Source organism: Ostreococcus lucimarinus, chromosome 5, assembly GCF_000092065.1.
Source record: "Ostreococcus lucimarinus CCE9901 chromosome 5, complete sequence".
NCBI classification, from domain to species: Eukaryota; Viridiplantae; Chlorophyta; class Mamiellophyceae; order Mamiellales; family Bathycoccaceae; genus Ostreococcus; species Ostreococcus sp. 'lucimarinus'.
In genome coordinates, this window is record NC_009359.1 from 416,117 (window position 1) to 436,880 (window position 20,764).

Consider the following 20,764-nt stretch of genomic DNA (forward strand, 5'->3'; position numbering starts at 1 on the left):
CGTTTGCGGCGTCGACGCGAGGAAGCGACGCGGGGGGGGAAGGCGCGAGATGGCGATGGCGTGGGGACGGCGGCGACGACGTCGACGGTGCCGGAGCACTTGTATCGAGCGCTCAAGGTGGTGTGGCGACGCGACGGCGACGCGGACGACGACGCGTACTCGGCCAAGGAGCTGCGGGAGATTTTTGAAACCTTTGGTCGCATCGAGGACGTCGTGATTCGCGAGGGGAAGAAGAAGAAAGGCAGCGCGCTCGTCGTGTTTGCAGACGGCGACGCGTGCGCCACGGCGTCTGGGGCGACGTGTGGGCGGTCGAGTAATCCGTTGGTCGTCGCGCGCGCCGCGATTCCTCCGAAAGTCGACGCGGGGGAACCGGCGAAGCGACGGGACGACGCGGCGTCGGGAGGCGTTTCACCGGCGCCGGCGAGCGAAACGACCGCGGCTCGAGCGCCGAGCGTCGCGAATCTAGACTTTGAGAGCGTGGTGCTGGAGCGATTGAAACGCGCGCAAGAGCGCGCTCGGCTCGTCGCAGAGGCGGAAGCGGAAGGCGACGACGAATCGTGATTTTTTATAGCGTGGTAGACACATCGTGTCGCGTGGCGCGGCGCACAATCTAGTAATCATTGCAATACCGAACATTTCGTGATCGCATCGCGCTCTGAAAGAGTGCTAGAAGAAGTCAAGAGCGACTGCGTCCTCGAAGGCGAGGTCGCGTCTCTTTGCTAAGAATACCCGTCCTCACTTGGCGTACTTCGCCGTCCACTCTCGCGCCGTTTGCAGCGCTCCGTGTTCGTCCGTTTTCCAGTGCTCCGCCACGTTCTCTCGCAAAGGGTCATCTGGGTTCGGCGCGCTCATCAACGCCTGCACGCTGAGTAAAATCGTACGAATCTGCAGCGCCGGAGACCACTTATCCTTCAACACGTCCAAACAGATGCGCCCAATCTTATCCGTGTTCGGGTGATAAATTTTCGTCCTGAAGAACACCTCCGGCGGCGCCATGGGATAATCCGCGGGTAAGAACAGCTCCAACTTGAACTTCCCGCCCTCGTACGCCGTTCCCCGCGGTCCCTCCACGACGACGAAAAAGTGTCGCAGGTTCGTCTCGCTCACCTCCACCGCGATCCCCGGAATCGGTTCCTGCTGCAATCGCTGCGCCTCCTGCGTCGTCATCGCGCGTCGCGCGCGTCGTTTCGTCATTCTCGCGTCGTCGCGTCTCGTCGCCTTCCCGTCTCCCGTCTCGCGCGCGCCGTTTTCCCGCGCGTCGCCTTCGCCGCGGTCCGCCGTCGTCGCGCCCGATTTCACCGCGTCGCGCGTCGTCGTCTCGTTCGTCGTCGTCGTCGTCGTCGCCTTCGCGTCGTCGCCTTCGTCGCGCGTCCGCCGCACCTTGAGGATCCGTCGCGGGAGCGACGACGCGTCCGCCATCCTCGTCGACCGGCGTCGCCGCGTTCGCGCGCGCGCGTCGCTCGCGTCGCGCGCGTCGCGCGCGTCGCCGCCCTCGCGCGCTCTCGCGCGTCTCGCGCGCGCGCGCTCGTCGTGCGTCGACGCCGCGCGTCGCGATGTTCGGTCGCGTCGTCGCGGCACTCGCGCGCGCGATGGCGCCGACGCGCGTCGCCGACGCGCGTCGACGCGGGCCGCACGCGCGCGGGGTCGCGCTCTTCGTCGCGCTCGCGCTGCAGTACGCGTCGCAGCCGTTCCTGCGCGCGCGCTACGCGGCGAACGCGCGCGCGTCGGCGCTCGTGCTGAGCGTCGAGATCGCCAAGGCGACGCTGTGCGCGTGCGCGCTGCTGCGACGACGCGAGACGCGAGGGGCGCTGCGACGGGCGTCCGCGCGGTCGCTGCTCGCGTCGGGCGCGCCGGCGGCGGTGTACGCGGCGCAGAACGTGCTGCTGCAGAGGGGCGCGCGCGCGCTGGACGGCGTGACGTTCAACTGCCTGAACCAGACGAAGCTCGCGAGCGCGGCGGCGTTTCTGTGGCTGGGAGGGGCGCGGCAGAGCCGAGCGCAGTGCTTGGCGCTGGTGGGGACGCTCGCGGCGGCGGTGAATCTGTTCGGGGGGGAGACGGCGGCGAGCGGCGGCGGCGGCGCGGCGAGCGCGGCGGCGCGCGCGGCGGGCGCGACGAGCGTGTTGGTGGCGTCTGCGCTGTCGGGATTGTCGGGAGCGATGTGTCAGTTCGCGCTGCAGGGGAGCGAGAAGCTTCCGGCGATGATGACGCTGGAGATGGCGATCACGGGGGTGCCGATGGTGTTGCTCGCGGAGCGCGTCGCCGCCGGCGACGAGTTTCGCCTGAGCGCGGTGTACGAGTCGTGGACGGCTTGGGCGCTCGTTCCCGTGCTGTCGAGCGCGATCGGTGGGATACTGGTGGGGGAGATCACGAAGCGATTAGGTTCGATCGCGAAGGGGTTCGCCGTGACGTGCGGTTTGGTGCTGACGGGGGTGTTTCAGAGCGTCTTCGCGGGCGCGGCGCCGCCTCGCGCGCACGTCGTGAGTTTGATCGTCATCGTCATCAGCACTTGGGTGCACACCGCGTTTCCGCCAGTCGAGAAGCGTAAGAAGAAGCGCAAGACGGGTTGAGCGAGGGTGTGTCGTAGCGATAGCATTCGGTTGGAATAGTATTTGGTAGTATTTCTAAGCGCCGAGGGCGCGTGCCCGTTGAGGGCGCTATGCGCTATCTTCTATAATCTTTCCACGACTCGCGAGCGGTCATCGCGCGCATGAGGCTTAGAAATAAAATACTCAGCACGCTTCCCGTCATAGCGGCCACGTTGAACGTCATCGAAAAGTCTGGCGTGGGAAGAAGCAGGAGGAGACTGTTCATGTACAGCGTCTCGGGAGCCACTGAGGATGCTCGAAGTTTATCGAGAAACGCGCTCGCCTGCTGCGTACGAGGCACACGTGTGTCGGCGTGGATGACACGGAACGCATCGAATCGAGCCGGAGGTAAGTCGAACCCACGGTTCGCGTCCGGAGGAAACTCTTGCGCTCGAAGGAAACCTTTGTCGAAATCAAGGCGCAAGCGAAGCATCGAGGCGTTCGCTGGAAGCACCATTTGTAACTCAAGCAATGAAGAACGCACGCGATCTTCTGCGGGCACGAAGTGCATTTCATCCAACACTTCGCGCGACACCGCGACTCCGTCCAGCTCGATAGAAAGCGTGTGCATGTACAGCTTCACGAACCAAGGAAGCGGCTGGAACAAACGAGCACGTATGGGCGGCGACGAGTTCGCGCTCGATTCCAGCGCCGGCCGCTCGATATCGATCACAATACCACCGAACTCATTCCCAGTGCCCGTCAAGAACCGTTCGACGTACAGCGTGGGCGTGCGATGGTTGACTCCGAGAGCGTCGGCGTCGAACGCCGCCGACGACGACAAATTGAAAGTCGCGATATCATCTCCATCGCGCGCGTGAACGTACGAGCCATCGGCGGCGACGCAGACGTCACTCGCCACTCGCTGGATCGTTCCGATAATTTCAGCGTACGACTCGCTAGCATCTGGCAACACCATCATCAAAGTTTGCTCGGATCGCGTGTAACCGTCGCCATCCTTGGACAACCTCACGCCGAACGTCAAATGTCTCGCGCTAAACACTTCGTGCGCAGTTTTCAGCGCCTTTGCCAATCCCGCTCTATCGCGACAAGGCAACTGCTTCAACCACGGCGCTAAGTTCTCCACGCACACCGCCTCTTGCGGTAAACTCGCGTGCTTCACCGTCGCGGCGTCGCTCGCCCGTCGCGCCGACGACGCCTCCCCATCCCAAGCGTTAAATCCCAACACCGGTGACGTCACCGCCGTAGACGTCCCCAGCGCGCTCAGAGACGCGCAGAACGTCCCGCCGAGCGCCGTCGTCGCGTCTCGCCACCCTCGCTCGGCGTCCTCGTCCGCGCGCCACGTCCCGAGCGCCTCCGCGCCGATCGGTTTCGCCACCACCGGCGGCGCCCCCCATCGCCGCGCGTTCCAACGCCCGCGTCCGAACCACAGTTCGAGCGTTTCTGCGCGTGATTTCGCGAGCACCGCGCGCAGGGGCTTGGCCATGACGGCGGAGTGTCGTTCGAGCTCATGCTCGGTGGTGGTGAAGGTGAACACCAAGGCGACGGCGTCGTCGCGTAAACGCTCGATGAGGACCTCCTCGACGAAAGATGCGCGCGCCGCGACGATGGGGATCATCGCGGCTAACGCCAGGAAGACGGCGCATGGGAACGCGCGCGCGCGCATCGCGTTCTGCGGCGTATAGTGTTTGATGATTCGTCAACTGGCTAGAGTGGAAATTCGCGTCGAAGAGCGCCGATGTCGTGCTTGTCGACGTGTTCTAAGAGATCTAATCGTCCGGTGCAACCAAGACTGATGCGGACGTAGCCCCAGGTCGGACTTTCGGGGTTGGGATTCATCGATAACGCGCGAATGTAATAAGGCATCGACTCGGCGTACCGGCCTTGGTTGGCATAACTGATGCCCATGTTTGACCACGCGCGAACGTAGTTGGGTTTGATGGTCAGCGCGCGGCGATATGCCCCTACTGCGTCGGCACTCTCGGCGCCGTTCGCCTGCGTGGCGCCGATTTTGTTCCACAATGAATGGTCGTCGGGGCGCAAATTGGCGGCTCGTTGAAAGGCGTTGACTGCGTCTTCGTAATTCCTCGTCAAATGCGCCATGACACCGAGCACAGTTTGCACGTCAGCGTCGTTCGGTGCTTGTCGAGCGGCTTCTCTGAACATTGCCATGACGTTTTCGGGCGTGTGTGGCGCTTGTCCGGCGGCGATGTGTTTGAAGCGCTCTTGACTTCCGAGCCACTCACACGCGTGGCCGAGGGCTTCATCCTGGTCCAGCTCGTTCGCGTGGCTCACAGCGAGGGCGAGTAGAACATTTGGATTTTGCGGGTTCGCCTCGTACGCTTTTGACATCGCCGCGATGGCTTGCTGGTCATCGTCATTTTCCGCTTGGATGCGTCCCAGATGGTACCACGCTTCGCTGTTGCTCTGATCTTGACGCACCCACGCCTCAGCGGCGAGGGCAGCTTCGGCGAGTACGCCCGTCTTTGCCAATTCCATCGTTTTCTCTTGCAAACCACTTTGACCGAGGTATGGGTTCGGGTCGGTGAATTTGTAGTTGCTCCGTTCTGAAAGCGGATTTTGTTGCATTTCGTCCCAAACGTTTTGCATCCATTCTGGGTTGTTGCGCTGCATATCTTCAAACTCGCTCGCCCACTCGCGCGGTACGTTCTTGAACTCTTCTGCCCAATCGTCGACGTTTGACTGCCTTTGCGATTCCATCTCGCGCTGCGAGAATTGCTGCGCCCACGCTTGGCTCGTCGGATTTTGACGCTGCATCTGCGCTGTAAACTGGTCCGCCCATTGAGGTTGCGGTTGCTGTGTTTGCTCGATGAACTCGGCCGCCCATCGCTCACCTTGGTCCACATGCCGCGCCTGAGGTGCCGCGTTTACCTCCTGCAAACCGTCTTCTCTCACGACGACTTGCCCGCTACCAAGTTTGGACATGAGTTGCGCGAATTTAGAATTCGCAAACTTTGGATCGGCGTTCAACGTCGCCGCAAGCTCACTACTTTGTTTCGCAGTTTGTGCCGCAACGTCAGTAAGCGGTGCTTGCACATCACTGGCGTGTTGTTGTGAAAACTCGTCCGCCCATCTGTTTTGCGCCGCGCCAAACTCCTCGCCCCAGCGCGTGCCTTGATTTGATCTGTACTCTTGCGCCCACGCATCGGCGCGCGGTGGCGCGTGCATCGTGTGTGGCGGCGGCGGGTGGTTGTGAAACTCGTTTGCCCACTGCGCGTGCCTTGAAGTCTCAACATTCGCGAATTCTTCCGCCCAGGAACTCGGCGACGCCTGCGCGTGAAGTGGTTGCTGAAATCCGCGCGCCCAGCGGTCGCCGCGCTGCATCTCGCGAAGCATCGCCGCATTATGCGCCATCTGCGCTCGGGCGCTCATCTCAGCGTCATCCATGCGCATGCGCTCGAAGCCGTCTTCCATCTCCCCCTGCGACTGCAAATGTCTCGCCATCACAGCGCTCCTATTTCGAGCGAACGACTTCTCCAGCGCCGACGCCCCGCGCGCGTCCAACCTCGCATCCGGCACCATCTGCACCGGTGCCGCCGCATATCGACCACTCGCACGCATCGTTCCTTCACGCACGTCTTCCACACCGTCCAACAGCCCCTCTCTCGCTAAATGTAACCCATTCGCCGCGTTCGCCGCGCCTCGCGCGAGTTGGTCTGCGCGCCGAGTCCAACCGTCAGTCACGTCGTCTCGCGCGTCGTCTCGCGCGTCGCGTCGAGCGTCCGCGCGCACGAACCTCGTTCGCTCGCGCGCTGTATCTGTTGTTCGCGCGCGCGCGTGCCTCGATCGCCGAGTAAGACGTCGGCGACGCGCGCGATTGGATTCGCGGCGCTCGACGGACCGGCGCCGTCGCTGGGTTCGCACGACGCGCCGCCGGTCGCGAGATCGCGCATGAACCTCGACATCGCGCCGCGGGTTCGAGCGTGCGGTCGGCGCGGTCGCGCGGGTCGAGTTGTAACGTAGGCGTCTGCGTTGGGTTGCGTCACGTCGCGTTTGGTATTGCAATTGACGGCGCAAGGAATCACGTGAGCACGAGGGCGATCTCGCTAGGTTCTAAATCTTCCAATATCCGCCAGTTGTAGAGGTAATAGTGCAAATTCCCGTCGCCGATGCCGAAATTGAGCGCGCTCAGGAAGGATTCGTTTTCCATCAAATCGAGCGCGTTGAAGACGTCGAATGCGTTGTTTCGCGCCAAAATGAGGGCGTCTTCCATGAGCTTCACGAGCGGCATGGACGTCGCGACGTTGTAATACGAGTACGCCGCCTTCAGAGTTTTGTGCTTGGTTTTGCTGTGAATGATTTGCGACGGTAAGTTGTAAAAGCTGACGAAGTCGGTGATCTTGTTCGTCTTCTCGTCCTCGACGACGTATGAAAACACGACGTCCTCGCGCGGCAACAACCAGTGCCGAACTTCGGCCTCATTCATTATGGGCGCCACGGCGAATCTAGTCAAATATTTGCTCAACAACGCCGTCACGCGTGGAACGTCGGCCTCGGTCATGTGACGCAACCCTTCCGATTTTGGCTTCGCGGCAAGCTTGAACATCTGCACCGCGCGTGACATCGAGGCGTCGCGACCCAGGCGCGTGAATCCGATGTCGACGAGCTTTTTAATATCCAAACTCCGATGCCAATAACGCGCTTTCGATATCGGCTTCGGCAACAGCACTCCCGCGGTGTACGTCGCTTGCCACACATCTTTCGCGTTGACCCGTCGCGTAATCTCCTTGATGAGCGTCGGCGCGATGCGCTTCGAGCGCAACTTTTTATGAATGCACAAGAAATTGATCTCCGCCAAGTCGATTTCTTTCCCCTTCACCCTGAGTTTCGCCGGCACGCCCGTGATGAACGCCACGAGCGTCTGCGTCACCTTCAACCGCACTCCAACGTGCCAATCACCGTGATACTCCGGCGGTCGCAGCGCCCACTTTAAAAACTCTTGCGAGTATTGAAATCGAAACATCGCGTCGTCGTCCTCCACGTAGTTGTTCGTCAACAGCTCGTACACCTCCTCCTGCGTCCTCGAGTCCGTCATATCGCACGAGCACCACTCGTACCCCGGCGGCAGCGCGCCTCCGCTCTCGCTCGTCTCACTCGCGAGTTTCGGCGGGTCGATCGGTCCTTCCCGCAGCTCCGCGCCGCGCGACGTGTCCTCGCCGAATTGTCGCACGGGTTGCGTCTCCCAGAATTCGTGCGACGGCATTCGCGACGTCCGCTTCCCTTCGCGTTCGGCGAGGTGATGCTTCACGAGCGCGTCGACCACGCTCGACACCGTCGGCGCGTCGCCGTCGCGCGCGCGATCGACATCGCCTTCGACATCTCGTCCGCGCACCGCGTCGTTTCGCGCGTCGCGCGCGTCCGACGCGTCGGCGCCGACGACGCGCGCGTTCGCGTCGGCGCTCGCGGCGCGCGGCGCCGCGTCGGCGTCGGCGTCGGCGCGCATGTCGCGTCCAGCGCGTCGGAGTGCGGGCCGACGCCGTTCATCGGCAGAGCGCGACGCGTCGGCGAGCGCGCGAGACACCGAGTCGGCGCGCGAGCGCGCGCGAGCGATCGACGCGTCGACGCTCAGACGCATAGACGCCCGGACGCGTCGAGACATCGAGGCGCGCGCGCGCCGCGCGCGCGAACGCGTCGAACGCGCGCGCGGAAGACGCCAGGTGGTGACGAGAACGGCTTTGACGACGCGCGCGAGACGCGAGACGCGCGAGACGGAAGCGCGCGATGAAGTGGTACCTAGGGTATACCACCGCGCACCACGTCACGGGGTTCTTAGCGTGGACGAGCGCGATCGTCGCCGTCGCGCTCGTCGCCATGCACGTGAAGCACTACACCATGCCGCGGGTGCAGCGACACATAAATCGAGTGATTCTCGTCGTGCCCGTGTTCTCGTTGCTGAGCTGGATCTCGCTCGTGATCGAAAATAATAAGGCGGAGTTCTACATCGAGGTCGTGCGAGATTGCTACGAGAGCTGGGTGGTGTACAACTTTTTGAATCTTTGTCTGGCGTACGTCGGCGGACCGGGCGCCATCGTGAACGCCATGGCTGGGAAGGAGATCAAAGTCGGTTCTTGGTTGCGCGGGACGTGCATCTTTGATCGTGATTTAGTGGTAGATGGGAACTACATTCGGCGGTGCAAACAAGGATGCTTGCAGTTCGTGTTTATCAAGCCGATTTTGTCGGTTATAGAAATCGTGCTGCAAGCCAAAGGGAAGCTCGGCGACGGACAGATCAACTTTTTGAAGGCGTACGTGTACATTCTCTTCGTGTATAACATTTCATACACACTCGCTTTGTACGCGCTGTGGATGTTTTACTTGGGCGCACACGACCCACTGGCGAAGTACAATCCGTTACTCAAGTTTATCATCGTCAAGAGCGTGATCTTTTTGAGCTTTTGGCAAAGCTTCTTCACCGCCATGGCGGTGCGCACGGGAAGTTTGGATAGCCCCGAAGAAGGTCGCGCGGTGCAGGACGTACTTATTTGCTGCGAGATGTTCGTCGTATCGTTGATGATGTGGTTCGCGTTCCCATACACCGATTTCGTCGACCCAACGGGCGCCAAGCGTGGCTTCGTCTCCAACGTCGTCAACTTTGTCTCTGTGCGCGACGTCTTTGACGATACGGTGCATCAGTTTGGGGCGACATATCAAGACTACACGCTTCACGGTGACGGAGAGACACCGGATAGGACGGTGAAGATGCGTACATTCGTTCCTATGGGTCGTTCGAGCGCACCCGAGCACGACACCGCGAGCCTGTCGGCGAACGCGTCGGTGTGGGACGACCTGGAAGCGGCGGCAAACGCGCCCCCGCTTCGAAGCGACGCGCCTGAACACGAGTTGGCGACGATCGGCGAAGAATAAAATTAGGAATGAGTTAGCGGATGAGTTGTTAGTACCAGATATAATTACATGGACGGAAATACATGCCAGCGTCAATCCAGATAGAACAAGGTGACGAGCTTTCGCATAGTTTTCGCGTTGCGGCACGTTTCGAGCAAAAGTCTGGAATCGTGAAAAGCGAAGACGATGATTTGTTTCACCTTACTCACGATCGTGTCGTTGCATATCCTCGACGCCTCTACGAGAGGCATGCCGTCGTTCTCCGGGGCTTCGACGATTTGCGCCACGCCCTCCAACAGCTCCCTCGATTCTCGCGGTTGCTTGGCCAGACTTTGCGGTAAAACCACTGTGAGCAATTCGGGCTGCTCGGCGCGAAGCGCCCCTCTGATCACCGCCGCGTTCGTCCCGGTGGCACCACTCGTGTATATGTGATTCCCCGTCAAACAAAGCGCGTACGCCAAAATTTCAATCAACTGCTGGTGCATGAAACCCATATTCCTCGTCCCGAAGAAGCCGATTTCCTTCGGGCAGTCCTCTTGAATCGCGATGAGCTCTTGCAAGTAATCCACATCCAGCGTCATCCCGCTCGGTTTATCCTCAACCGCGGCCACACCTTTCACGACAGCCTCACCTTGCGTCGACAGCCCGTCGCCCGAGTAATCCGCGCCGAACAAACCCTCCAAATCTTCTCGCGGTCCGCCGCGCGTCGTCTCGCGACCCCGGTCGCCGACGTCGCCGGCGTCTCGCGACACCGACGTCTCATCCCGCGCGCCCGCGCGCGCCCGCGCGTCTCTCTCGCGCGCTCCGCGCGTCATCGTCGTCCGCGACGCGCGCGTCATCGCGTCTCCGCGCGTCGCGCGTCGCGCGTCGTCGCCGCGATGATCCCATCGCACCGGTGCCGACACGCGTCGCCGTTCGAGCGTCGCGACCGGTCCCGCGCGCGCGCCGGCGCCGCGCGCGCGCGCTCGAAACGCTCGCGCGTCCCCCACCGCGCGCGTCGCGCCGCGCATCGTCGACATCGCGCGCGCGTCGCGATCTCAAGTTTCGACGCCACCATCGCGCGCGCACGACGCCCGTCCCGCCGCACTGCGCGACGCGCGGTCGGCGGAGATGCACCGCCTCGGCGCCGTGGCGTCGTCGTTCAAGCACGGCGCGTCGAGCGTGGCGAAAAACATCGTCTTCGGCGCGCCCGAGGACGATTCGGGCGCGGGCGCCGAGCCGTTGCTGGACGAACTCACCGAGGGCGTCCTCGGCGCCGATCGCATCGCCGCCGCGGAAGCGCTGCGACGGTTGATCGAAAAGGATGAACGCGCGCGGTCGTTCGTCGCCGAGCGAGGGCTGGTGAAGATGTTCGAGACGCTGCGGGATACGAACGATGACGACGGTTTGGTGCGCGCGACGCTGGAGACTATGCGAGCGGCGGCGAGCGGAGAAGCGAGCGAAGGACGCGAACGGGCGCGAGAGGTGATCACGGGAGACGTGAATAACGTGAAACAGTTGGTGAGTGAGCTTAGGGGGGTGGATTTTTATTCAAAGCTGCACGCGGCGCAGACGCTGAGCGAGGCGAGCGAGACGCGAGGCGAGGCGATGCGAGCGGGAATGTTGGCGGATCCCACCGCGGTGCCGACGCTGATGGATGCGATGAAGGAAAATGAAGTGATTCGTAATGAAATACTATTGCTTCTTGTGTCGCTGACGAGAGGAAACGAGGAGTTGCAAAAGATCGTTGCGTTTGAGGGCGCGTTTGAGCGCGCGTTCGCCGTGATGCGAGAGGAGGGTGGCGTCGACGGCGGCGTGGTCGTGCAAGACTGTTTGGAGTTGTGCAATAACTTACTCAGGGATAATCCTAGCAACCAGACCTTGTTTCGCGAGAGCGGGTTTGTGCGCAGCGTTCCGGGCATGGCGGCGGTGGAGCGTGAGATTGGTAATGCCGGCATGCAAGGAATTTCGGCGCAAAAAGCAGCGAATACGTTGTGCGCGCTCGAGACGGTGCATCTACTGGTTAGCCCTGATGAAGAAAGTGGGAAACGTAAGCACTTGAACAGAGATGACGAGCTAGATGCGATGATGAAGCAGCAACGCTTGCAGGGTTGTCGAGCGAACCAAAGCGAATTGGCCAAGCACGGAACGGTGGAAATTCTTGTGCGAGCGGCATTGGGAGATTCAGCGGTGAACGCCGTCAGTGTGCGCGTCGCAGCCTTACGCGCATTGGCGGCGCTCGTGCGCGACCATGAAGGTAACCAGACCGCGTTGTTTAGCGCCACGGCTGATCGTGCGGGCACGGTGACTGAACCAGCGCTGTTGTCGTGCGGCCGAGCGGCGCTACATAGCGAATCGCCAGCTGAGCGCAGTGCCGCAATATTAGTTTTAGGCGCGGCGATGCTCGGAAATCCCGATGGTCAGCTACTGCTCGTATCCACGCTCGCACCGACTGGTCTAGGAGCTGATGACAGGAGTGAGGAGTCGTCGCTTGGTGGGTTACTTGCCCGAGCTCTTATGCAGAAGGGCGGATCGAGCGTGGCGTTCGACGAAGCCAGCACAGCGGCGGCGAGTGTTCTTCGCGACATGCTGCACAAAAACGATCAAAGTAAACTCAAAGCACTACGGGTAAACTTGGAACCACTGAGCTCACGCTCGAACGCGTCTGAACTGTTGCTTCCTCGTTGCGTGCGCCAACTCGCGGTGACGCACGCTCGGGAAGAGGATGAAGAAAAGGTGGAAAAGCTGCAGTCGGTTCTCTTGCGGCTTTTGATCGTGTGGCTATACGAGTGCAAGGCGGCGGTTGAAGCGTTTTTGTCGTCCCCGGGGCATCTTCCCGCCATAGCCGATCTGGCACGAACTGGCGGAAGCACAGAATCGCCCCATGTCGCCGCGCTCGCATGCGTCGTGTTGGGATGCTGCTTGCTCGAAAACTCTGGGAGCGTGCTCGACGTCGTCTCTGCCCGAGTGGGATTGCAGAATTTCTTCATGAAGTGGGAGACGATGACGAAGTCATCGCTGTACGCCGACGCGTCGAGAGCACCCACGTTGCCAAAACCTTTGACGCGAGCGAATGCGGCGAAGTTCGCGACGCAGAGTGAGGGAGCGGAGGATGTCTCACCCGGTGGAGGATTGTACGATCACGACATTACAGTGTTCATCAACGAGTTAGAAGAGCGCGTGAAGTCGGCAATAATGTCACTGTATGCGAAGCCTTCGGGCGCTGGAGATGAGTGTGCGGTGTCGAGCGTGGCTAAACGAGAGGACGAAGACGACGTCTCATACGCGCGGCGCTTACAAGAGGCACTTCAAGCGAGTGAGTCGGAATTAGCGGAGGTGCGCTCGCGAAACGCCGTACTGGCAGAACAGATTTTGGGCGTTGCACCGACATCGGCAAACGCGAGCGATGATCCATCCGCAGTGGCGAAGAACGGCGCGCGTCACGCGTCCGCCGAAGCCCTTCACGCCGCCGTCGAGGCGGCGAAGCGAGCGAGCGCCCAAGAGATCGCATCCCTAACTTCCGAGCTTGAGGAAGTCAAAAAAGTGGCCGAAGAACGTCAGGAAGCCCTCACGTCATTGAGCACGGCGTATAACGGTTTAGAAGCGGAGGTGTATCGTCTCGAAACTGAAGCCAATGGCTTGCGCGAAAAGCTCCACGCGTCTTCGGAATTTGGCGGCGGCGCCGCGCCCGAGACCTCATCTTTAGACATCGCGCGAGAAGCCGGCCGCGAAGAAGGTCGCCGTCTCGCTGAGGCTGAAGCAGAGTTACGCATCCGTGACGCCGTCGACGCCGCGCTCGTGGACGCCGATTCTCGCCTCCGCGCCGCCGTCGAAGCCGCCGTCGCCGACGCTCGCGCCGCCGACGAAGCAGAGCTCAACGATCTTCTCGCCTGTCTCGGGCAAGAGGAAGCGTCCAAGGAGCACTTGCTCGCTAAACTCATCGCCGCGGGCGAGAGCGAGGCCGCGCTATTGGACGAGCTCGCGTCCATCGTCATCGAGGACGTCGACGCGTAGTCGCCGACGTCAAACCAACCGTCGCCGAGTTGTAATCCACGCGCACTTCCCCCCGCACACCGCACCGCGCGCGCGAGCTCGCGCCCACACACCGCGCGCGCGCATTCGATGGGCGCCGCCGCGGCCAAGCTTCGCGATCTCCGCGCCGGCCCGCTCGACGCGTCCGAGTGCGCCGAACTCAAACCAGTCTGGGGCCCATTCGTGGACACCTTCGTCGCCACCTTACACGCCCAAGGCGCCGCCGTCGCGCCCGTCGACGTCGACGAACGAACGCCGCGATCGCCCGCGACGCCGTCGGCGGCGCACGCGTCGACGTCGACGTCGTATCGACGCCCGAGCGTCGAACGATTGGTCGCCATCGGCGACGTGCACGGAGACCTGGCGAAGACGCGCGAAGCGTTTCGCGCGGCGAAACTGACGAACGCGCGCGACGAATGGGTCGGAGGGACGACGACGTGCGTGCAAGTGGGCGATCAGCTCGATCGAGGGAAGGACGAGGTGGCGATATTGCATTTTTTGGAGCGGTTGCGAGGCGAAGCGCGAGCGGCGGGGGGCGAACTCGTGGTGATGAATGGAAATCACGAGACGCTGAACGTGAGCGGGAGGTATAGGTATTCGTTAGCGGAGGGTAACGCTGATTTCACGCGATGGCGGGCGCGACAGGACATTGGGAAGGTTTTGCGAGCGAATTGCGGGTTGGCGGCGGGCGTGTGCGAGTCGCGCGCTGGCGAAGCGGCGAAGACGGATACTCTACCGAGTTTCGTGAAAGAGGGCGAGGGTGATCGCTGGCGCGCGCTCGCTCCGGGAGCACCGTTGGCGCTGAGGTTTTTGGCGCACCAGCCGGTGGTGGTGGCGATCGGGAGCACTTTGTTCGTGCACGGCGGTGTGTTACCAGAGCACGTCAAGTACGGCTTGGATACGCTCAACGAAGAGATCTCGCAGTGGATCAAGCGGGGTAAAATCAAAAGTGCGCCGCCGTTAAGCGTCCAAGGGCGAGATTCGGTGGTTTGGGCGCGCGATTACTCGCACGTGCAAGAACATAAGTGCGATTGCGACTTACTAGAGGAGACGCTTCGGATGATTCCCGGCGTCGAGCGCGTCGTCGTCGGGCACACCATCCAGCATCCGCACGGAATTACCTCCGCGTGCGACGGTAAAGTCATCCGTATCGACGTGGGTATGTCGAAAGGGTGCGTCGACGCCAAACCTGAGGCGTTAGAGATTTTAAAGGACGGCGAGTCCATCGCGAAAATGAAGCTTGGTGACGACGGCGAAACCGTCGAGACGACGACGTTGTGAGCGCATCGCCGCACGCACCGTTGACGCAGTAGTATTTGTAAAAGAATATTCTCTCATCTGATTCATATTCACAAGCTTCGCCGATGCGAATTTCTAATTTTACTGGGACAACGAGAATGCTATGAAAAGAAAGAAGTCGCCTTACGCGTTCATGCAAAGGGTGGCGCACCCAGACTCGGGAAACCCGATCGGGTTGTTCGTAGTGCTCGTACTCGTCGGCACGCACGTGTTGACGAACGAGCTGCACCCAGACATCGCCGCCTTCACCCACGGCAAGAGCGCCGGCAAAGTCGTCGGCGCCGTCTTCGAGGCGTCGTTCCCGACGTAACGGAACATACCCAAGTATTTCGGCGGCAAGTGACGGTACGGCGCGTGTCGCATACCGGTCGTGATGAAAATCAACGCCGCGTAAATCCCCGAGAAGAACGTCCAGAGACAAAGGATGTACACCGCGAGCTTGGCGATGTTTTCCTTGCTCATCTCGTACCCCGGTTCCACCGGCGCCTTTTCGACCACAACCTACGTTCCGTCGCGTCGCGTCCATCGTCAGTCGCGCGTTCCGATCGTCGATCGATTTTTCATTCACCGCGCGCGCGTCGTCTCGTCCCCGCGCGTCGTTCGCGCGCGCGTCCGACGCCGTCCGCGTCGCGCCCGCGAGAGGTTTTCGCCGTCGCGTCGATCGCGTCGCGCGCGCGCCGCGCGACGTCGATCGCGCCCGCGGCGCGCGCGCGATCGATGTCGAGCGACGCGTTCGCGCCGTCGCGCGCGTCGCGCGTCGCGCACCTTCTCTTTCTTCGCCGCCATCGTCGCGCGTCGTGTGGCGTCGACCGCGGACCTTTCGCGACGGCGGGGTCGACCGACCGCGGTCCGCGGGGCGATGGCGCGGTTTTAGGGCGGGCCGTACTGTTTGCGCATACGATTGGAATGTGATGCTTTAAAAGAGCGTCTTGGACAGCGTCGCGACGGCGGCGCGGAGGACTTTGGCGTCGCCGCACGCGATGACCTCGCCCTGGAATTCGCCGGACTCTAGAGACGCGCGATCGGCGGTGAAACGCAAGGCGTTGCCCTTCCAGTCGGTCATGTAACCGCCCGCGCCCTTGACGATGGGGACGAGCGCCATGTAGTCGTACGGCTTGAGGTCGGCTTCGACGACGAGGTCGGCGAATCCCATGGCGAGTAAACCGTAGGCGTAGCAGTCGCAACCGTACATTGGAATCTTAACCTTACGCGCGAGGGTTTCGTAACGCGCGGCGTTCATGCCTTCGAACATTAACGGCGTGGTGCTGTACATGTACGCGTCGCCGACGCTCTCGCACGGCTTGACGGATATCGGCTCGCCGTTCATCGTGCTCACGCGTCCACTGACCCCTATCCATCGCTCCTTGAGCACGGGTTGATCTAAAATCCCAAGCACGGGCTCGCCGTCGTGCAAAAGCGCGATTAACGTCCCCCAAAGTGGTTTACCCGTGATGAAACTCTTCGTCCCGTCGATTGGGTCGAAGACCCACGTCCACTCGCTCGACCCGCCCGCGCCGAGTTCGATCCCGTGTTCCTCCCCGAAGATCGCGTGCGTCGGGTACTCTCGCGTCACCATCGCTCGCATCACCGCCTCCGCCTGCTGATCCGCGATCGTCACCGGCGACGAATCCTTTTTATCCTCCACCTCGACGCCGCGCGCGCGAAAGTACTTCGTCGTCGTCCCGCCCGCGGCGTCCGCGAGCGCCTCCGCGAATCGCACGTACGCCTCCGGCACGACGACGCGCGGCACATCGCTCGCATCGCCCATCGCCGCGCGCGCGGTCGCGCGCGCGCGCGTCGCGCGTCGCCTCGAATTCGCGTCGCCTCGAATCCGCGTCGACGCCGACGCGCTCGCCGCGCTCGCCGCGCGCGCGTCCGCGGCGCGCATCGCGCGCGGGACGCGCGACGGAACGCGACGCGCGACGCGAGCGCGCGACGCGAGCGCGCGACGCGAGCGCGCGACGACGTGTGCGGTCGACCGAAGCGGCTCGGTCGACACATTTGGTCGTCACAGAGCGACGCGCCTCCGCGTCACCGCGCGCGCCGCGATGGCGGACACGAACCGAATCATGAAAGAGCTGCGCGAGATCGCGAGCGACGTCGCGTCGCAGGTCAAGGTGACGCAGCACGGGGACAGTTTGGTGCACATGAAGGGCACCATCGCGGGTGCGTGCGCGCGATCGCGACGCGGCGAAACGCGTCGCGAGAGACTGACGGGCGACGGCCGCGCGCAGGACCGAGCGAGACGGTGTACGAGGGCGGGACGTTTCACATCGACATACAGATCGGGGCGTCGTATCCGTTCGAACCGCCGAAGATGAAGTTTCTCACCAAGGTGTGGCATCCAAACGTGTCGAGCCAGACGGGGGCGATTTGCCTGGACGTGCTGAAGGATCAGTGGTCGCCGGCGTTGACGCTGAAGACGGCGCTGTTGTCGTGTCAGGCGCTGCTGGCGGCGCCGGAACCGGACGATCCGCAGGACGCGCAGGTGGCGCAGATGTACACGGAACGACGAGGGGAGTTCGACGAGACGGCGAGGACGTGGACGAAGAAGTACGCCACGGAGGATCAGAAGGATCCGGTCGTCGGGGAGTTGATGGAGATGGGGTTCAGTGAGGGTGCGGTATTGAAAGCGCTGACGAAGTGCGGTGGGAATAAGGATCGCGCGGTCGAGGAGCTGTTGGGGGGGGCTTGAACGCCGCCGTCGATTCGGTTTGCGCGAACGATGAACGTCGAAACGAACTACAATAGCACAGCACAACGCGCTTCGAGGCGCAATAGCGGATACGTACGATAAATAAATGACACATAATGATCGCATCCAATTTATTCCCAAGTGGCACGTTCTGCTCGTGATTTTGTGCGCGTTCACGTCGTCGTACGCGGCGGCGGAGTCGGAGGCGAGGGCGCGAGCAACCGCGGCGCGAGTTCGCACCGCCGATGTCCGCACGTGCACCGGTCGACCGGTAGACGCGCTCGTCGTCGGGCAAGCCATATGCTTGCGACAGCAAATCGATACCGCTTTGATTCAACCGCTTCCTCTGAGCGACGTGGACGTGGACGTAAAGGTGCTCGTCGGCGACGTCCAACAGCCTCTTCGAGGCGAACCTGTCGTCGACGCAGCGACGGATTCTATCACGTTTACATTCGTGCCGACGCGCGATGCACGAAGCGGACGACTAAGTGTGGAGACTAGTGTGCAGCCGTCGAGCGATCCTCGCGTGAGTGCGGGGTATTACGATGTCATCTGGTACGAATTGAGTGTTGTGTGGCCAACATTTTTCTCGTATCGCGAGGTGGATGTGGCGCCGTCGACTGTGGAAGAGGAAGAGGAAGAGGAAGAGGAAGAGGTCAAGGCGGAGGTGGAATTCAACCCATTCCCCTGCACGTGGTTTCTCGGCGCCGATTATTTGTGCAACTCCACGACGTGGATATCAGGATGACTACTTTAAGATTGTTGAAATGTACAGCTCTACATCTACGATTTTCTACTCGGCTTTTCTTCGTCGCGGAGCTCGCTTCGACTTAGGACCAGACGTCGCGTTTTCTGACGACAGCGTGCTCGAATCTTTTATATTCGCATTCACTGCCTTAGCTTTTCGCAGTGGAAGGGGTAGCAGCGCGTCGGAACCCGTGACTTTTGCGATGAGATCGCGAGACTTCTCAATTCTGTCTCTCGGCGTGCCTTCTCGCTTCCGCGTCGGCGGCGGAAGATCAACCGCAACTCGAGCGCCCCAATCGGTTTTACTTTTCCCACGAGACGTACGTGATGTTGCCTTACCGCGCGAAGTCGACGGTATCGACACCGAGCGCTCCGGTTTCTTCGATCCAGTGAGCATCGCCGAGATACTGTCGAGCAAAAACGAACGCCTCGCCGGTTGCGCGCTCTGCCCAAACCTTCGGCGCTCGCGCGCGTGACACAACATCAACTTGCGCTTCGCACGTGTGATGCCGACGTAAAACAGGCGAACTTCTTCATCTTGGTCGTCTTCACTATCGCCGTTACGCACAAAAGGAATCAACCCTTCCTCGACGCCAGAAATGAATACGCTGTTGAACTCCAAACCTTTACTCGCGTGCATGGTCATAAGTTTGACCGTGTCTCCTCCTTCTTCTTCCTTGCTCTCGGCACTCGTGAGTAACGATATGCCTTCCAAAAACGAACCTAAAGCTTCCAGGCCAACGCGATCCTGGATGGTTTCGTCAATGTCTTGCGGTGGCTCTTTCGCCAAGTTGATGAGCTCCTGCACAAACGCCCAACGCTCGTTGCCATCGTCGGCATCTTGCACGAGGGTGTCGTAACCCGTACATTTGATAATCGCTTCCAGCAGTTCGCCCGGTGTCGAGCTTTTCGCCTTCTCTCGGGTTTCCGCCATGAGCTGTGAAAATTTTAGTACAGCAGATCTCGCGCGCGTCGTCAATCCCATTTCCTCCGCGCTCGGCAGCAGTTCGGTCTGCCCTTCGTCGCCTTTGGTTCTCCAAGCGCCGTTGAACAGGGCGTCGCCGATTGACGGTGGAACGCCATCTGTTTTCGGAAGCGTATCAATCCATGCGCTGAGCTTTTCGATGGTTGAGTTCCCGATGCCTCTCGTTGGCGTGTTGATGATTCGGTTCAGACTCACCGTGTCCGCCGAGTTGGACACCACGCGCAGGTACGCGATCATATCTTTAATCTCCTTACGACCGTAGAACGATGTGTCGCCGATAACTTTGTGCGGTACGCCCGCACGAATAAACGCTTCCTCGAGCACTCGAGCCTGCGAGTTGGTTCGATACAAGACAGCGATTTCTGAATACCGTAAATCCGGGTCCTCCTTGACTGACTTGCGCGCCTCTAAAGCTATGAATTCGGCCTCTTCGCGATCGTCATTTGCCTCGACGATCGCGACGTCACGTCCACCCGGGGTGTTCGCGACGAGGTCCAATGGCGACGGGAAAGCGCTTTCCTTGATGACTGCCTGCGCCGCCTCGACGATGGTCGCCGTACTTCTGTAATTCGTCGTCAGCATGTGCGTCTGGACATCCTTGAAGTCTTCATCGAACTGCGTGCGAATGTTTGCGACCTCGGCGCCGCGCCAACCATAAATAGCCTGATCGGCGTCGCCCACGACGAACACTGAACCTTGCGGCTGAGATAATTTTCTAATCAACTCGTACTGCGTCGTCGAAGTGTCTTGAAACTCGTCAACGAGTACCTGGCTCCATCGATGCTCATAATACGACCGTACGTCCGGGCACATCTCCAACATCGCCACTGTCGCCGAAAGCAAGTCATCAAAGTCAAATGCGTTCGCTTGCCGCAAACCGAGCTCGTACTCGTCGTAACACTCCACGAAGCGCTCGTGCGACATCGGCGGTATGGGCTTGTGCGCGTCCAAAAGTGCCCGCAACATGTGTGACCCATTCAACCCGACCGAGTGTTTCACGCACGACTTCGACGTACTAATCCAGTTTCTCATCGGTCCCGGCTGCGCCGTCTTCTTCGTCTCCCCAAACTTGTTCACCAACACGCCCTGCACGATTTGCTTGCTGTCGTCGGCGTCGTAAATCGTAAACTCTCCCGTTCGTCCTATGCCCGGAATTCGATCGCCGTGTCGTCGCAGCATCCTCGCCGCGACGGAATGAAACGTCCCTGCCGTGATCTCTCGCGCCGCGGCGTCGCCAATCTTATCCCTCAATCTTTCTCGCAGTTCGCGCGCCGCCTTATTCGTAAACGTGATGCACAAAATCTCCCTCGGCGGCGTCTTCAGCTCGTGAATCAGGTGCGCGACGCGTCCGATGAGCACGTGCGTCTTCCCGGACCCCGGACCCGCGAGCACGCGCGTCGCGCCCACGGGCGCGAGCACCGCGGCGCGCTGGTCGTCGTTCAAACCGCGCACGTGCGGCGGTTCGAGCGCATCAACCGTCGCTTCAGCGCCCCACGGCGCGGCGGTGTACGTCCTCGCGCGCGCGCGCGCCTCGGGATCGACCGCTCGCGTCACGCGCGACATTCCCGCCGCGCGCCGCGCGCACGCACGCGCGCACGCGCGCGCGCGCGTCCCGAG

General features: G+C 61.5%; 14 protein-coding genes across 14 annotated transcripts; 6 read left to right on the forward strand and 8 right to left on the reverse strand.

Annotated features, from left to right (window-relative positions):
• Window positions 1-3: 3 nt before the first annotated feature.
• Window positions 4-561, forward strand: OSTLU_92755 (predicted protein; the record flags this gene model as incomplete). The annotated part of the gene is made up of 1 exon (XM_001417727.1): window positions 4-561. A coding segment is annotated over one exon (558 nt), but the record flags the coding sequence as incomplete, so codon positions are not given.
• A 174-nt stretch (window positions 562-735) lies between these two features.
• Window positions 736-1,419, reverse strand: OSTLU_38691 (predicted protein; the record flags this gene model as incomplete). Its single annotated transcript, XM_001417970.1, has 2 exons — window positions 736-1,155; window positions 1,381-1,419. 2 exons carry the CDS (start codon window positions 1,417-1,419, stop codon window positions 736-738), a joined length of 459 nt encoding a protein of 152 aa, XP_001418007.1.
• Window positions 1,420-1,589: 170 nt separating this feature from the next.
• On the forward strand, window positions 1,590-2,567 carry OSTLU_15438 (DMT family transporter: UDP-galactose; the record flags this gene model as incomplete). The annotated part of the gene is made up of 1 exon (XM_001417728.1): window positions 1,590-2,567. The coding sequence occupies one exon, from the start codon at window positions 1,590-1,592 to the stop codon at window positions 2,565-2,567; it is 978 nt and encodes a 325-aa protein (XP_001417765.1).
• A 94-nt stretch (window positions 2,568-2,661) lies between these two features.
• Window positions 2,662-4,164, reverse strand: OSTLU_31718 (predicted protein; the record flags this gene model as incomplete). Its single annotated transcript, XM_001417971.1, has 1 exon — window positions 2,662-4,164. One exon carries the CDS (start codon window positions 4,162-4,164, stop codon window positions 2,662-2,664), a length of 1,503 nt encoding a protein of 500 aa, XP_001418008.1.
• Window positions 4,165-4,253: 89 nt separating this feature from the next.
• PEX5 (peroxisomal targeting signal 1 receptor) lies at window positions 4,254-6,472 on the reverse strand (the record flags this gene model as incomplete). The annotated part of the gene is made up of 2 exons (XM_001417972.1): window positions 4,254-6,223; window positions 6,304-6,472. The coding sequence occupies 2 exons, from the start codon at window positions 6,470-6,472 to the stop codon at window positions 4,254-4,256; spliced, it is 2,139 nt and encodes a 712-aa protein (XP_001418009.1).
• Window positions 6,473-6,573: 101 nt separating this feature from the next.
• On the reverse strand, window positions 6,574-8,027 carry OSTLU_31720 (predicted protein). The gene has a single exon (XM_001417973.1). It carries the CDS (start codon window positions 8,008-8,010, stop codon window positions 6,589-6,591), a length of 1,422 nt encoding a protein of 473 aa, XP_001418010.1. The 5' UTR covers window positions 8,011-8,027; the 3' UTR covers window positions 6,574-6,588.
• A 321-nt stretch (window positions 8,028-8,348) lies between these two features.
• Window positions 8,349-9,260, forward strand: OSTLU_4198 (predicted protein; the record flags this gene model as incomplete). Its single annotated transcript, XM_001417729.1, has 1 exon — window positions 8,349-9,260. A coding segment is annotated over one exon (912 nt), but the record flags the coding sequence as incomplete, so codon positions are not given.
• A 242-nt stretch (window positions 9,261-9,502) lies between these two features.
• OSTLU_31722 (predicted protein) lies at window positions 9,503-10,225 on the reverse strand (the record flags this gene model as incomplete). Its single annotated transcript, XM_001417974.1, has 1 exon — window positions 9,503-10,225. One exon carries the CDS (start codon window positions 10,223-10,225, stop codon window positions 9,503-9,505), a length of 723 nt encoding a protein of 240 aa, XP_001418011.1.
• Window positions 10,226-10,520: 295 nt separating this feature from the next.
• OSTLU_38525 (predicted protein) lies at window positions 10,521-13,403 on the forward strand (the record flags this gene model as incomplete). The annotated part of the gene is made up of 2 exons (XM_001417730.1): window positions 10,521-13,125; window positions 13,225-13,403. The coding sequence occupies 2 exons, from the start codon at window positions 10,521-10,523 to the stop codon at window positions 13,401-13,403; spliced, it is 2,784 nt and encodes a 927-aa protein (XP_001417767.1).
• Window positions 13,404-13,511: 108 nt separating this feature from the next.
• OSTLU_38815 (predicted protein) lies at window positions 13,512-14,702 on the forward strand (the record flags this gene model as incomplete). Its single annotated transcript, XM_001417731.1, has 1 exon — window positions 13,512-14,702. One exon carries the CDS (start codon window positions 13,512-13,514, stop codon window positions 14,700-14,702), a length of 1,191 nt encoding a protein of 396 aa, XP_001417768.1.
• Window positions 14,703-14,843: 141 nt separating this feature from the next.
• On the reverse strand, window positions 14,844-15,506 carry OSTLU_31725 (predicted protein; the record flags this gene model as incomplete). Its single annotated transcript, XM_001417975.1, has 2 exons — window positions 14,844-15,221; window positions 15,486-15,506. The coding sequence occupies 2 exons, from the start codon at window positions 15,504-15,506 to the stop codon at window positions 14,844-14,846; spliced, it is 399 nt and encodes a 132-aa protein (XP_001418012.1).
• Window positions 15,507-15,614: 108 nt separating this feature from the next.
• On the reverse strand, window positions 15,615-16,488 carry OSTLU_31726 (predicted protein; the record flags this gene model as incomplete). The annotated part of the gene is made up of 1 exon (XM_001417976.1): window positions 15,615-16,488. The coding sequence occupies one exon, from the start codon at window positions 16,486-16,488 to the stop codon at window positions 15,637-15,639; it is 852 nt and encodes a 283-aa protein (XP_001418013.1). The 3' UTR covers window positions 15,615-15,636.
• A 249-nt stretch (window positions 16,489-16,737) lies between these two features.
• On the forward strand, window positions 16,738-18,178 carry OSTLU_31727 (predicted protein). Its single transcript, XM_001417732.1, has 2 exons — window positions 16,738-16,886; window positions 16,955-18,178. The coding sequence occupies exons 1-2, from the start codon at window positions 16,769-16,771 to the stop codon at window positions 17,413-17,415; spliced, it is 579 nt and encodes a 192-aa protein (XP_001417769.1). The 5' UTR covers window positions 16,738-16,768; the 3' UTR covers window positions 17,416-18,178.
• Window positions 18,179-18,490: 312 nt separating this feature from the next.
• OSTLU_917 (predicted protein) lies at window positions 18,491-20,590 on the reverse strand (the record flags this gene model as incomplete). The annotated part of the gene is made up of 3 exons (XM_001417977.1): window positions 18,491-19,174; window positions 19,241-20,083; window positions 20,147-20,590. Coding segments are annotated over 3 exons (1,971 nt in total), but the record flags the coding sequence as incomplete, so codon positions are not given.
• Window positions 20,591-20,764: the final 174 nt, after the last annotated feature.